Consider the following 13,157-nt stretch of genomic DNA (forward strand, 5'->3'; position numbering starts at 1 on the left):
TCGAAGTATCACACCAGTCACGCTAATTATTATCATATCTATCTTATTAGCTTCGGTCGAGATCGACGTATCGATTTTTCCCTTATTTTTCCTTTATTTTGTATCTTCCTGTGTTCTTGCGGCTGCTCTGTATGTCTTCTATCGAATTCTCGGTTCCTTTTTTTCCAATCTAAACACTGACACTTTGTTTACGAATTTTATTCGATTTGGTAATTTGGCTATCGGCATGCAGTGAACTTGAGTCGACGTGTCTCGTGAACGATTTTCCTCCTCGAGTAACTGTAACAGCAAGCTCTGATTATCTCGCCTTTACTTCGGTATTTCTATATTCGCATTCACGTTTCCAATTTTTCCGATTTTGCGAACGAAGAAGACGAGCTTTCGTCGTTGTCTCGTACTGTTCGTTTTTTACCTTATTGCTATTATTCGATGCATTCAGGAACTGCAAGATCTACTTGAAAAATCCGTCATCACCGATTTCCTTTTTATCGATTTCAATCTTCCTTTCTACTTTCCCTGCTGGCCTCTGTCCTTGATCAAAGATTCTTCTTCGAGAAGAGTTTCCTCTCCGTACCCTGAGGTGCCGCTCTGCGGTTTCTGTGAGATACTGGCTCTGACTTGTTTAGACCTAAAAGCGTGCCCTCGTCACCGATGATGAAGCGAGCGTTCTCGAGGCTCGGCACGATCACGGCAGGCTGGGGACGGAGCATTAAGAAACACGGAAGCGGAAACACGCTGCAAAGCGAGGATCGGAAACGTTGGGCTAGTTCGCAGGATTGCAGCAGTATGTATATTATTGACTCTGTTATACGACTAAATATTGTGCTTCGTCTATGGTTTTATACGTTTGGAAAGACTAGCTGTAAGAAAGATACTGTTAACGGAAAACGTAATTAGCGAAGTTGTAAAAGTTATTATCAGGTATTAAATTTTATGCATATTTCGAGGGACTAAACAACAATTTCAGACATGTAGCTAAAGGAAGATACGGAGATCGATTTAGCCTATTGAGGATGATATGATGTCAACGAAGAATTATTTTGGTATATGCTTTTGTTGCATATTTAAAAAGTTTGTGTATAGGATAGCGCGTTTGAGAAATATTTATTATGATTCTAACATTTGAATGTCTGTATAGGTATTAAATATTATAAATACCTAATTTAAGTAAATTTTATATTAATTAATTACACTGGCTCACGAAAGACATTTTTAATCTAAGATACAAGGCAATACATGTTTCTATAAGACAGGCAGAGTCTTAACTGTTTGATTATGTCGTTACATTTCTCCCATCAACAGTACACGGTAAAATTAATTGTTAATAAATATAGAAGTATTAGATATGTATATCGAATGCGTAGAAATATTGGATTTGAATGCGTGTATGTAAGAATTTTTGTTTCTGTGATTCATTGTAAATTTTCAATGTAAAATTTTAGATAAAGAGGCGAAGGAAAAGGAGAAGGCAGCTCAACAGTTGGCGGTACCGAGGCTCAGCGTATGTGCGGATGCGCAGAAAGTTGATAGAGCAAAATTGGCACAAACGGAGGTAAATTTAATTAATTCGCAGTAACAATATTATTACTAATGATGTTCTATTACTGATATATTTACACACTGAAAAATACACTATTCAGTATGCTTGTTTTTATTCCTGGCAAATGTTAATTTATTATTTTTTCAATAATATTTCATATTTTTCTACTCCTGTTTCTTCAAGTTACACGTTATATTTGATACAGAATTTTTTCAACAAGTAAAGAAACCAACCACACGTTACACCAATGTCAATTGTTATCATTATATTCCAATCGTTCAATTTATTTTCAATTTATTTCTTCTTCGTCCGTATATTTTATTTGTTCGATATTAATAACAAGATACTCATCCTCTTATAATTTATATATCAGTATCAAAATTCATCAATTAATATCTACAAGACTGTCTCTTGACACCTACCGCACACGTAACACACATTCCACACAACACTCAAGAGAAACAAATAGAAAAGGAGTTACATACTTAAAATGTACTATAACGTTAAAAAATTAAAAACGAAAAGAATAGAAAAGCTACAAGATTTTTAAACGAATTCTAAAGACAGAGACAGATACGCCCTATAACCCGCAATTTGTTTTAATTCGATATCTCAATCCGTTTATGAGATGCGAAGCTTCAAAGTATTGCGTGTAGAACGTGCAGAAAGCTGAATGGCGATTGAAATTCTTAGAAACGTCGTGACCCACTTTTTTCCAAGAATTACGTATGTCGCGAGTAGTAGTAATAGTAGTAATAGTAGTAGTGGCGTAAAAAAAGCTGTGACTCAGCGTCTGTCACTGACCATTCGCACGTGCCACATGTGCGGTAGGTCAGCGAAGGCGTGCGAGTGAAAGAACCGAGTACGCGAATGGGATGGCAATAGCGAAATACTGAAAATTACGCTTTACTTTGAACGAGCATATCTTCAAAACGGGAAATCGTATCGAAATGAGACAAAAATCGTTTCAAAGGGTAAGATTTTAAGCTTCTAATGGCGTTAATTATAGCAGTTTACTTCTGGTATATATATAGATATATTATATGATATTTGGAAGGAACTCTTCTTGTATTAATTTGATATTAATGTTATCGGTATTCTTTGATATTATAAGTACATGTTTAATAATGATATGATAAGGCTGTGATTGGTGCTTCTGAAGCAGAAATACTGTGAAAATGAAATGGAAGAAGAGATTGGAATTTTTTAGAAGATAAATTCATTAAACTTAATAGAGAAGAGCAGGTATAATAATAGGATGAGTTGATAGAGGAGGAGAAATTAACTTAATAATGCAAAAAAGATTAGAATCTATATTTTCATTCGCTGTAAATTAACAAGAGGTAGAAGTAAACAATATATTCCATATCTCCCAAGATATTTGTCTCTGGAGATTAGAATGGAACAACTTGCACAAATAACTTTTTTAAACCATATGATGGACTAAACGATAAAAGTTGCTTCAAATAAAAGGCAAACATCTCCATATATCACTAATTCTTTTTATTATATAGTTCAATATCATCGAGTTCGACCCGAAGACGTTCAAGATTCTGCTCAACTACCTGCAGACAGGTTCTTGTCCACTGACATGCAGCAACATACCAGGCTTGATCTGTGCAGCGGAGCACTATGATCTACCAGAGCTTCTACAGGCGTGTTTTCATCACGCGAAGCAATTTTTACGAATTGAAATTGTCTGCGTGATGCTGTGCGCGTTGGAAAACTACTGCTGGCGTTACACGTCTGCCTCGGAGCTAGTTAATATGATCCTCGCGTTCATCGAGACCAGAGCGTACCAGTTGTTCCAGAATCCTGATTTTCTCACATTAAGTGAGTCTATGGTTCAAATGATCATGTGCAGAGGTCTGGAAGTTGGCGAAATTAGGAAATTCGAGGCGATGCTCGAGTGGGCGAAGAATAGGATTAAAGACAGGAAATCGACCAAAGTAGACCCGAAAGTTGAGTTCAAGTGTATTATGGAGAGGCTCAGTAGAGACTTGAAGTTGTATAGAATAACGCCTCAAGAACTTATTAGGGTAAGCTTCATAGAAAATGTTTTTAACTCTTTCACAATGTAATACGAGAAAATGTTGAGCAAGCTATCGAACATGGTACTATAAGAAAAAATTTAAACTAACAACTATCTTTAAATCTCTCTTTATAAGTAATTTAACAAATCCACATTAATAAAATATAACAATAAAACTAATTTCTTCAACGGGTCTTTCAGATTGTCTTGCCATCCAAAGCAATCAGAAACGAGAGAATCCTGGAAACTTTGATGTACCAAGCAAACTCTGGCATCTACAGGAACGTCGACAGCTATTTGGAAGCTTACCAGAAAAAGGTGCAAAATCAGGAGAGTTTCGACTGTGGCATGTAAAAGACTATTGCACATTGTGTACCAATTCCAAGCAACCCTTAACCTTCACCCTTATAAAAATGGAAATAACAACTCGTACCTGAGGAGAGTAAACTCTAAATAGTAGTTCGCCAATAAATGAGGGTGATCTTTCCGAGATTTTAGTCAAGAATCGTGTCGATCATGAACTTTTCTAGTTACTCGTAGAACTGTTCCTTAATTAAAAGCGAGAAAAAAATTCAATGATTAACATGCGTTAAAAACAACAATAAATTATCTGCGACAGTTAATCATTTTTCTGGCAGATTCTCGAAATTGTTTCATCGAATAGTCAACTATTAACATGATCAAAATCACGCATACAAAGTGTAGATGTTAATCGATGGAAATAATTTCAAAAATTGGAAAAATTGAATAATGTGAAAAGTAGTGAACCTAAATTGTGACAGATTTACGATCGCTTTTCTATTACAAAATCTTGTTTTAGAAAGAAACATCTTGTTCTAGGAAGAAGATTGAAATGCACGATCTATACAATAGGAAGGGAAGTAATTATTTTCCTGGAAAAATCGTCAGGAAAGTAATAGACTTCGATACTACGCAAAGGAAGCTTAAGATAAGAGAAAAAAGGATGAGAAAATGGATTGTGAAAGTTCGTTGATTAAACGAGAAGATGGACTCCTAGTTTCAGACATTATCCACCAACGGGAAGCAAGGGAAAAGGCACAAATTTCATATAAGAATAGGACAAAGCGAAGGACGTTGAAAGTAACTTGGTGACGACATTGTTTCAAATGAAAAAGAAGACAGAATAAAATAGAAAGAAGGAAGATTCTTCAAAAAGAAGGGAAAGCGCCAGAGGCTGAAAGAAAGACGGCAATACCATGCCGATTATGACAATCTATATCGTAAAAAGAAAAATACAAACCAAAAAGAAAACTCGAAGACAGAGAAATGCTATTGATAATACGATATACATTATATAAACGTAACAATTAATTATTTGGTAAGCTTGAGTGAATTTAATTGTATGTATACATGCATAAACATGTGTGTGTATATATGTACGTATTAAGAATGATACTAATGATAACAATAATATTAATAAATAATTATAAGAGGAATAATAATAGTAATAACAACAAGAAAAAAAATAAATACATAAATAAATATGACGTTGATGTTGAGTGTGAAATATAAATGGAAATGAAGAATAAGGAGCAAACTGAAACAACAAAAGTATTCGAAGTCTGTTCTGTTTTCTATCGTAGTTTTTGTATCTTCAATACTCTAAGGCAGATATTCTAAAATTCACAGGAGCAGGCTAGGAAGGAAAGAAATATAAAAATAAACAATTGTCTTGGCAAAGATTTCTCTTTTCTTTCTTTTTTTTTTTTTTTTTCTAAATATCGACGTGAAAGCAAAATTTCCTTTAATATATACAAACCGAGGAATAAAAATTGGTGTGTCCATTAATTTCTAACTCTCACGCAGTATGTGATAATAAAAGATCCCATCGTCAGTCATTTCTTCGCAAACAAAAATCGTTCGATAATTTAGCCTGGCCTGGTTCCCAAGTTCCATTGACTGCATTTTCACGAGAAAAATCGAAAAGAGGAAAAAAAGAGAAAAAAGGAGAGTACACATACACACATGAACACGAAGAAAAGGAAGAAACAAACGCGTGGTTTTATAGTACACGCGGAAGAGGCTGATTTTCGTCCCCCTGACTCTGTCCCCGTTTCGCTTTCGCTCTCGCTTCTCGATTGTCCTCGACGCAACTTCTCTCGTAGGTTCCAAGAAGAAGAGATATTTTTTACACACTCGTCGACGATTTAATGCCGTTTTCGATCCCTCCCTCGTGTGTATTCTGTTTGTTATACGCAAATGTAACGTCGAGACACAATTGTTTAAGAGACGGAGGAAAAGAACAAAAGAAAACTAATAAAAAAAAAAAAGGAAAAATAAAAAGGGAAAAGGTGTAAAAAAAACATTCATCGATTCCCAGATATGGGGATCGTCCAACTGTTAAGTGTCTTATTGTTCAGGCAAGCGGCTGGACGAAAGTAGATCTTTTCTTCGCGTCGTCTCGCAGGCGAAACGAGACTATCGCTTGTAGAATACAAATCGACGCACCCTCGACACTGTAATCACATAAAATATGGTACATTTAAAATGACATAATGAAATGTGGATATGGATTCGATATGGATTTGAATTATTCGATCTAACACGTGGTAGAAAGACGATCATTTGTAATATTTTTACAGAATACTAGAGAAAACAAGAATGTACAAATACCATATGTGACGTGCAGTGTACGAGCAGAGTCGTGAGACAGACTGTGTGTATGTGTGTGTGTATGTATGTGTGTGTATGTATGTATATGTGAAAGAGAGTGTTAATAATTAAGATAAACTAACTAAATATGCAAACCGTACGTGTAGCTGTAAAACAAGCTAAATAAAGAAAAGAATGGAAAAACGATAAAAAAAAAAAAGATACATATATGTACGTAAAGAAACACGTCTCGTAAACGTGAACGTTTTTAAAGAAGATCGTATGGATGATCCGTGGACGATTCCTGGACGATGATCTGTCGCGATTCGCGCGTTTACATTTGATCGCGGCAATTAGATTTCGCGATCTTGGCCGTAAAAATTAACGTGCTATCTATTGGACGTCATTAAATTCTTCCCGACAGTTACGAAAATAAAAATGTTATATGGAAATACAAAAATGCAAAGGAAGTTTGAAACTGATGAATCCTTTCTTTTCGATCGGTCACTGAAAAACAGGTAGAAAACATTAATTACGTAACATAAGGTGTAAGAAAAACGAAAATGTTCTGATATGTGATCTTATGACTGTTCTGAACTGAAACTGAACTGTTCAGATAATTTCACGTTATTTATATTTTCTTACTAATTATAAATGAAACAAATCATCGCTTTCTACTAAATTGAAATAACAATTAAAACCGCAGACTTCTTTTGCGAAGTTATAGATTTGTCAATTCGCGGCAACATAACAAATTAATCAGACAAAATACGCTGCTATTCATCGAGAATACGGATAATCATGAGTTTAGCGATGATCTGGAATAACGTAGCGTCACGTAAGCGCTCCGTTTGCCAAATAAATGTAATACTATTATAAATGTCGCTATAAATGAATAATACCTATGTACCGTAATTTAGCATAAATCTCGGACAGCTGTGTGATACTGCTTGATCCGTGATTTATCACTGATAGTCGTAAACGTACTACTACGTGATATACAATTAATCGCTGGTCGATATACGTGAAACGTTATACATATATGTATATAATACGAGACTTGCAGTGCGTCGCTGGTCGATACAATTGGAACGCTGCATGCTAAGCCATACTCGACGTTCAAGAAAAACGCAACAATTTGTGATTCATAGTTCTTTGTTCATTACGTGGAATAACGCGATTCACAGATCATTGTTAATGAAACGAACGTTAATGAAAACAATCCATAGATAGCGTGTTAGTAATGTATATGATAGCGTATAGTAATGTGTCACATATTTCGAGATTTCGTGTAAATTATGACAAGATCATCGTCTAAACTTCTAAACGTCACTGTGCTATCACGTTGTCGTTCATCTTCGTAAGTGCGAACTATGACGGATTTTCTGCGACACGTTATGTCCACGAAAAAATATAGAAATTTGAGAAATTTCATTTAACGCAATTGAGTTTGAATTATACAGATAATAAATATAAGGAATTGTTGTTGAAGAGAATATTTGTAGAAACATTTGTGAAAGAACCGTGGACTACGTGTTGTTGGAGATTCTGTGGCATATGTGTGTGTAAGCGTAGATGTTTTAGTGTGTGGTCGAAGCGTAATTGATCGCAGCAATGATTCATTAATTGCTTCTGGTGGTTCGAGAAACACCGGAGAGCTCATTTGTCACGATGTGATGGAAACCTCGGGGCGTAATTGACGCAGACTCGCGAAAAAGCGGTCTAAACGTTCACGATATTTATACGGAACACGTTTACGCTTACTATTTAATATATTCCTTTTTCACTTCTTCTTATCGAATTTAAAGTAAAGAGCGAAACTTCTTAAAACTAGAAATTTTCTCATTTTAGCCAGATACAAATTTACCTTGAAATCCACTATTATTTATATCATATTCTTACGACAAATAAACTTATAAAACTAAGTAATTTGTTGTTTAAAAAATTGGACACTAATCTATCTAGGTAAGGAAACTTACGAATTTATAAAAATTACAGCGAGTCAGCGGTAAGATTACGCTTCCGTATGCCCACAATTTCTGCGATCCGATATGCGTGCACTGATGTACAAAGCGAATAGTTTTCCCGCGCTCGATGATAGTCCAGTTGTGTTGTTCCGATGCAAACCGCGAGATAAAGGCAGAAAAGAGAGGCGAGGCCAGAAAATTAGGAAGACCAGAAACGGCAACAAAAATGGGAACGAAACAGGATACCTCGTAACAGGCTCGATAGACGAAAAGGAACTGATTAGCAAAAACAAAAGTATTTTCATCGAAAGCGATTCTGTCCAGCCATTGCCAACTACTGTTCAACTGTAGATGTATTCATACGAAAAAAAAAGAAAAAAAAAAATACAAAAAGAGAGAAGCAAAAGGGAAGAGAGGATTATCTTGGACAAAAAAGAAGAAAAATACAAAGTATGAATGAAGGAAAAACTATATATATATATTCGTATATAAATATATATAATATATATACATATATGACGTACACACACGCGCACACGTAACACATACACACACATGCACTACTAATGCAACACATAAAGACGAGAATTATCGTGTGACAAAGATACCAAGAACCGCTACGTGGCCAGATCGCGGCGAGTATCGAATATGTCGCACTTTGAATTTGAATTTCAAGTATCTCGAGGAATTTTCGATTACGAGGCGCGTAATCGACAACGAAGATGGTTGTTGTTTGTAATGATACAACGCTTATCGAGTATCCTTACGCGAGAATATATCGTAACAAGGACTGCATGCCGCGACACGGTGATATTTTATCCCTTTTGCACTTGAACAAGACTTCGCATGAAGATGGAATGGAAATCACAGATTTCCAGATGTAAGACTGTGTTTTTATATTATACATATCAATTTTATGACATTTTTTAAGACTCGAAAGGGAATTCTGTTGCGATTGCATACAGTTCCGCTAGTTTCACTAGCAGTGATATATTTGGTTTCCCATTTGAATTTATTTTGCAGGAGGCGAGAATGTTGTATCAGCTTCTATTCGAAGTTATCTATCCCAAGCTATAGAAAATGTTGTTTCGAGATAAATATCTTTAAGAATAACTTGTTTTCGAATTAACTATAATTTAATATAAGAAAGTAAAAGAGCCAACTGATTTAATAGATTTTTGAAGCCGCATTAAGTTGTTGTAGAATTTATATCTACGAATTTTAAATCGTATTGTATATTCTGCGAGAAGAACTTTTATATCGAAGATATCTTCTCTTGGAAATTCTTGTTACTCGTGGATTATATTTAATCACTACCAGAAATTCAAGAAAAATTAAAAGCCTTTTACGACAATGAGATGTATCAAGAACAAGGTTGAGAAGTATACAATTTGATACTATAAAATACAATCATATCGAAACGTTACATACTCCGTTTCTATTTTGTTGAATTTTGAATTCTGTTAAATGTTATTTAGAGAAAAGAAACATATAGAACGTACGTAAATATCACTAGATAATTAAATAATGGATTACACAGGGTTAATTAAATTCTAATGCTTTCGTTTAACGATTCAACCTATCTTTTCCCGTGCATACGTATAAACAAAGATTTTCAATATTTACAATACACGAAAGTGCAAAAGGGTTAAGTATTCCCCGATCACTATCAATGTTCTCATTGTCATCGTTCTAACGCTAATCACTGTTAAAAGATATTCACTGTCCATTTTTACCGACGACTCTGGTCGACATCGGACTCTCATTGTCATTGTTGTTGTTGTTATTGTTGTTATAAATCTATCCGCCAATTTCCACATCTATATACGATCACTGGTCCTGAACGCTGAGTCGAACGAAGATTAACCGAGTGCTCGAGTACACGAAAATATCCTCAAAAGAATAATTTAAATACCCATCCGTCTGTTTAGAGATCTTTATTTTCCAAAAAAGTCACTAAATATTAAGTACTAAATATCCCAACATTTTAAAATTATAATCATCCTAACAAATATTCAAATTACACGACTTCGACCTCGAAGTAACTATTTAATCCTTTCGCTACTGTAATTTCAAAATTGAAATCGCTTTTGGTATAAAAGTCAAAGAATAAGATGGCTTATTCTTGAGAGAAACTCTATTAAAAGAATTGTTATTTATTAGTGCATAGAGTAGCGTGCTTTACAGATTTCTCTATCTATAATAATCATATAATCATAATATTTTCAAACGAAAAATTTATCTTCATTTACAATTTAATAACTGCTGGTACATAAAGCATTTGTAGCGAAAGGATTACACTAAACAAGTGATCGACCAAACGAAGAAAAACCAACAACCAACTCATAGTTTCTCATTTCTTTATTTCAATATTCCAATCTCGTGTTACATATTCGTCGAGTAGGTATTATTCAAACTCATATTTTCTTCCTCTCTTTTTTAAATTGTAATACTCACAATTTTACAGGTCCAGTAAAAATAGCGTTCTCGGGGTATCCGAGTCCTCGCCTAATGTTCATCAAGTGTTTCTCAAGTACCCGGATACTCTCGTTGTGTCTGCGGAACACGAATACAATCAACAGACACTGATAATGATTCGGTATGCGTGTTTTATGTATGCGTGTAATTATATATATATATATATTATTATATATGTGTGTGTTTTATGAATGTGAAGAAGAAACAATGAAAAAAAAAAAAAAGGAGTTTCGTCATGCGTTTATGATCGGTATTATGCGTTTATCGTTCAGATAAGATATAATATATCTATAGAAAATCGAGTCGGTATTTTAATATATCGTAAGAGGCTCCGACGCAAATTCGTCATTTTATTCGTTTCTAACAATCGCCGGGAACGGTTTTCGTTTGTTAGCTAGGCTCGAATATTATAACAATGCTTCGTGGGCGAGTCAGCAATATCATTCGGATTCCTATCCTCTGCATTCCCGCAATTCGTCGTATCCAGACGTATCGCTGTGTTCGCGTTTATTTGCGGATATACTTCGTATTCTCGTGTGGAGGAGAAAAGTGGAAATCAATCATGTATCTTTTAGAGAATATATGAAAAATTACATACACACACGAGCGCGCACACACACCCACACACACACACACGCACACATACACACGAGAATGCGAATAATATTTGCGGTCCTAAGTTCATACTGTTTGCCTAGTCATATGCGTGTTGTAAAACGTAGACATACATCGTGCACATTAACGTTCACAAGATCCCTCTCCTTTTTTTGCATCCTATTGCTGACAATGCGCGAAAAACCTACTAGCAAATTTTTGTAAATTGGCGAATGTTCGGGACTCGCTGTGTGTCACGTTGTCGCGTGGTGTTACGAATACAAAGGCAACTGAAATTATGATAAAAAAAGTTTATTGTATATGAAGCTACTGTGATGTTACTGTTGAATATAAAAAAAATATATATATACATAAAAAAGATGCTGTATTTAAAAATTGTACCTAGTGTGTTTTCTTATTTACACCTTCTTGCTAAGAACGATTCTGTGTGTCTGTGTTAATTGTGGAATAATTATAGAAAGATGAGAAGGTGGAAATGAAAGAGATTATAAAGTGAAAAAATTGGAACATACTTCCTTTTTCTACTTTTCTTTCGTTTCACCTGCTCTAACTAGTGGCATTGATCGACGCTATCAAAAATACACACTTTCAGAGAAAAATACTTTTTATTTCGCAGTTCATAGGTAACTCTTCGTTTTGGTAGAATAATCTCGAATCGGATTCAGACGGATAATTTATGCTCGAGCATTTTGAACTTGATCAAACACAGCCGTTTATAATACAATGAGGAATGAAAATTCGTGTGTTTTTGTTCAATGCGATGTGATTATGAGTGAATCCGATTTCTTTAAATGGGTCTCTATTTTTCTCCCACCTTTCCTATTATTTTTCATTTATTGATTTGTTTGTTTTCTTAACGACAGATTATCGATTACCATCCGTCTGTAATACGAGCACACGCAAATTTGAATATCGCCTAATACTTGTTTTAAAGGTGTGTGCACAATTGTGCGAATATTCGTATGCATACAACTTCTGCATTGTACCAATCAGTTTCACTGAATTTCAAAATGGTCACATACGCGAGCTTCGTCGCTTTACTCGAAGCTTCGAAATACTATAATTACGTATATATATTCTTTTGTTTTAAAACTAGATATTTCGTATTTTAGCAATGAATGAGGTGCACGTTATAAAAACAGATTTATTTACAATTCTACAAGACCGATCTATATCCCTGTACAAGTCGTTGATTTGCAAATATGTATGCAAATGTTTTAAAAAATCCTAGTCACCATATTAAAACATTGCTTCTGACTCTACATGTAAGCCAGTATATTATTTAACCCTTAGAGTGCTATGGACGCATATATGCGTCTGGCGAAAGTCATCGGTGTGGACTAAGGACGCATATATGCGTCTGGCGAAAGCCATCGGTGTGGACTAAGGACGCATATATGCGTTCGTCAATTTTTCCGAGCACCTACGCAGAAGTACTACTATTACGTTTGTGTGTGATAAATATAAATGCATTTCAATATTAATACCGTGTTCGAAGAAACTGTCTTTGTATTTTTTTTATGTAATTCTTTGCATTTACAATTTGTCTAATTTGGACATTTGGTAGAATTGAAACTCTTTGACAGAATATTGGTCTATGGACGAACTGTTGATAAGCAATATTTTCCGCAAAATAATAGCACGAGATCGATACATGGTATTATTACAAATGTTGCACTTTAACGATAATAATACAGTAAATGACGATCCTTTAGCAAAAATACAACTAGTAATTGCACAACTGAATTATTAACTTGTGTTATATTTACTAAATTTAGTTTTCTAGTTTACTACCCAAATTCTAGTTTATTGTAAATTTCAACGTTTATAATAAATAATTAATGCTAAAAGATATATATTTATATATATATATTATATTTATATATAATATATAAGATATATATTTCTTGAA

General features: G+C 34.5%; 1 protein-coding gene across 10 annotated transcripts in view; it reads left to right on the top strand.

The window, feature by feature from the left end:
• LOC122571820 overlaps positions 1 to 11,625 on the top strand; it is a 158,718-nt gene extending 147,093 nt beyond the window's left edge. For 7 of the 10 annotated variants that reach the window (XM_043736017.1, XM_043736012.1, XM_043736022.1 and 4 more), the window contains 4 exons: positions 627 to 784; positions 1,443 to 1,552; positions 3,055 to 3,579; positions 3,774 to 11,625. In XM_043736017.1, coding sequence (XP_043591952.1) covers positions 627 to 784; positions 1,443 to 1,552; positions 3,055 to 3,579; positions 3,774 to 3,926 — 946 coding nt within the window. In that variant the 3' untranslated portion in view covers positions 3,927 to 11,625. The remainder of the gene's footprint in view (positions 1 to 626; positions 785 to 1,442; positions 1,553 to 3,054; positions 3,580 to 3,773) is intronic. The other 3 variants (XM_043736015.1, XM_043736016.1, XM_043736013.1) reach the window with 3 other exon arrangements.
• The last annotated feature ends 1,532 nt before the right edge of the window (positions 11,626 to 13,157 follow it).

The sequence above is a fragment of the Bombus pyrosoma genome, linkage group LG10 (genome assembly GCF_014825855.1).
Source record: "Bombus pyrosoma isolate SC7728 linkage group LG10, ASM1482585v1, whole genome shotgun sequence".
NCBI classification, from domain to species: Eukaryota; Metazoa; Arthropoda; class Insecta; order Hymenoptera; family Apidae; genus Bombus; species Bombus pyrosoma.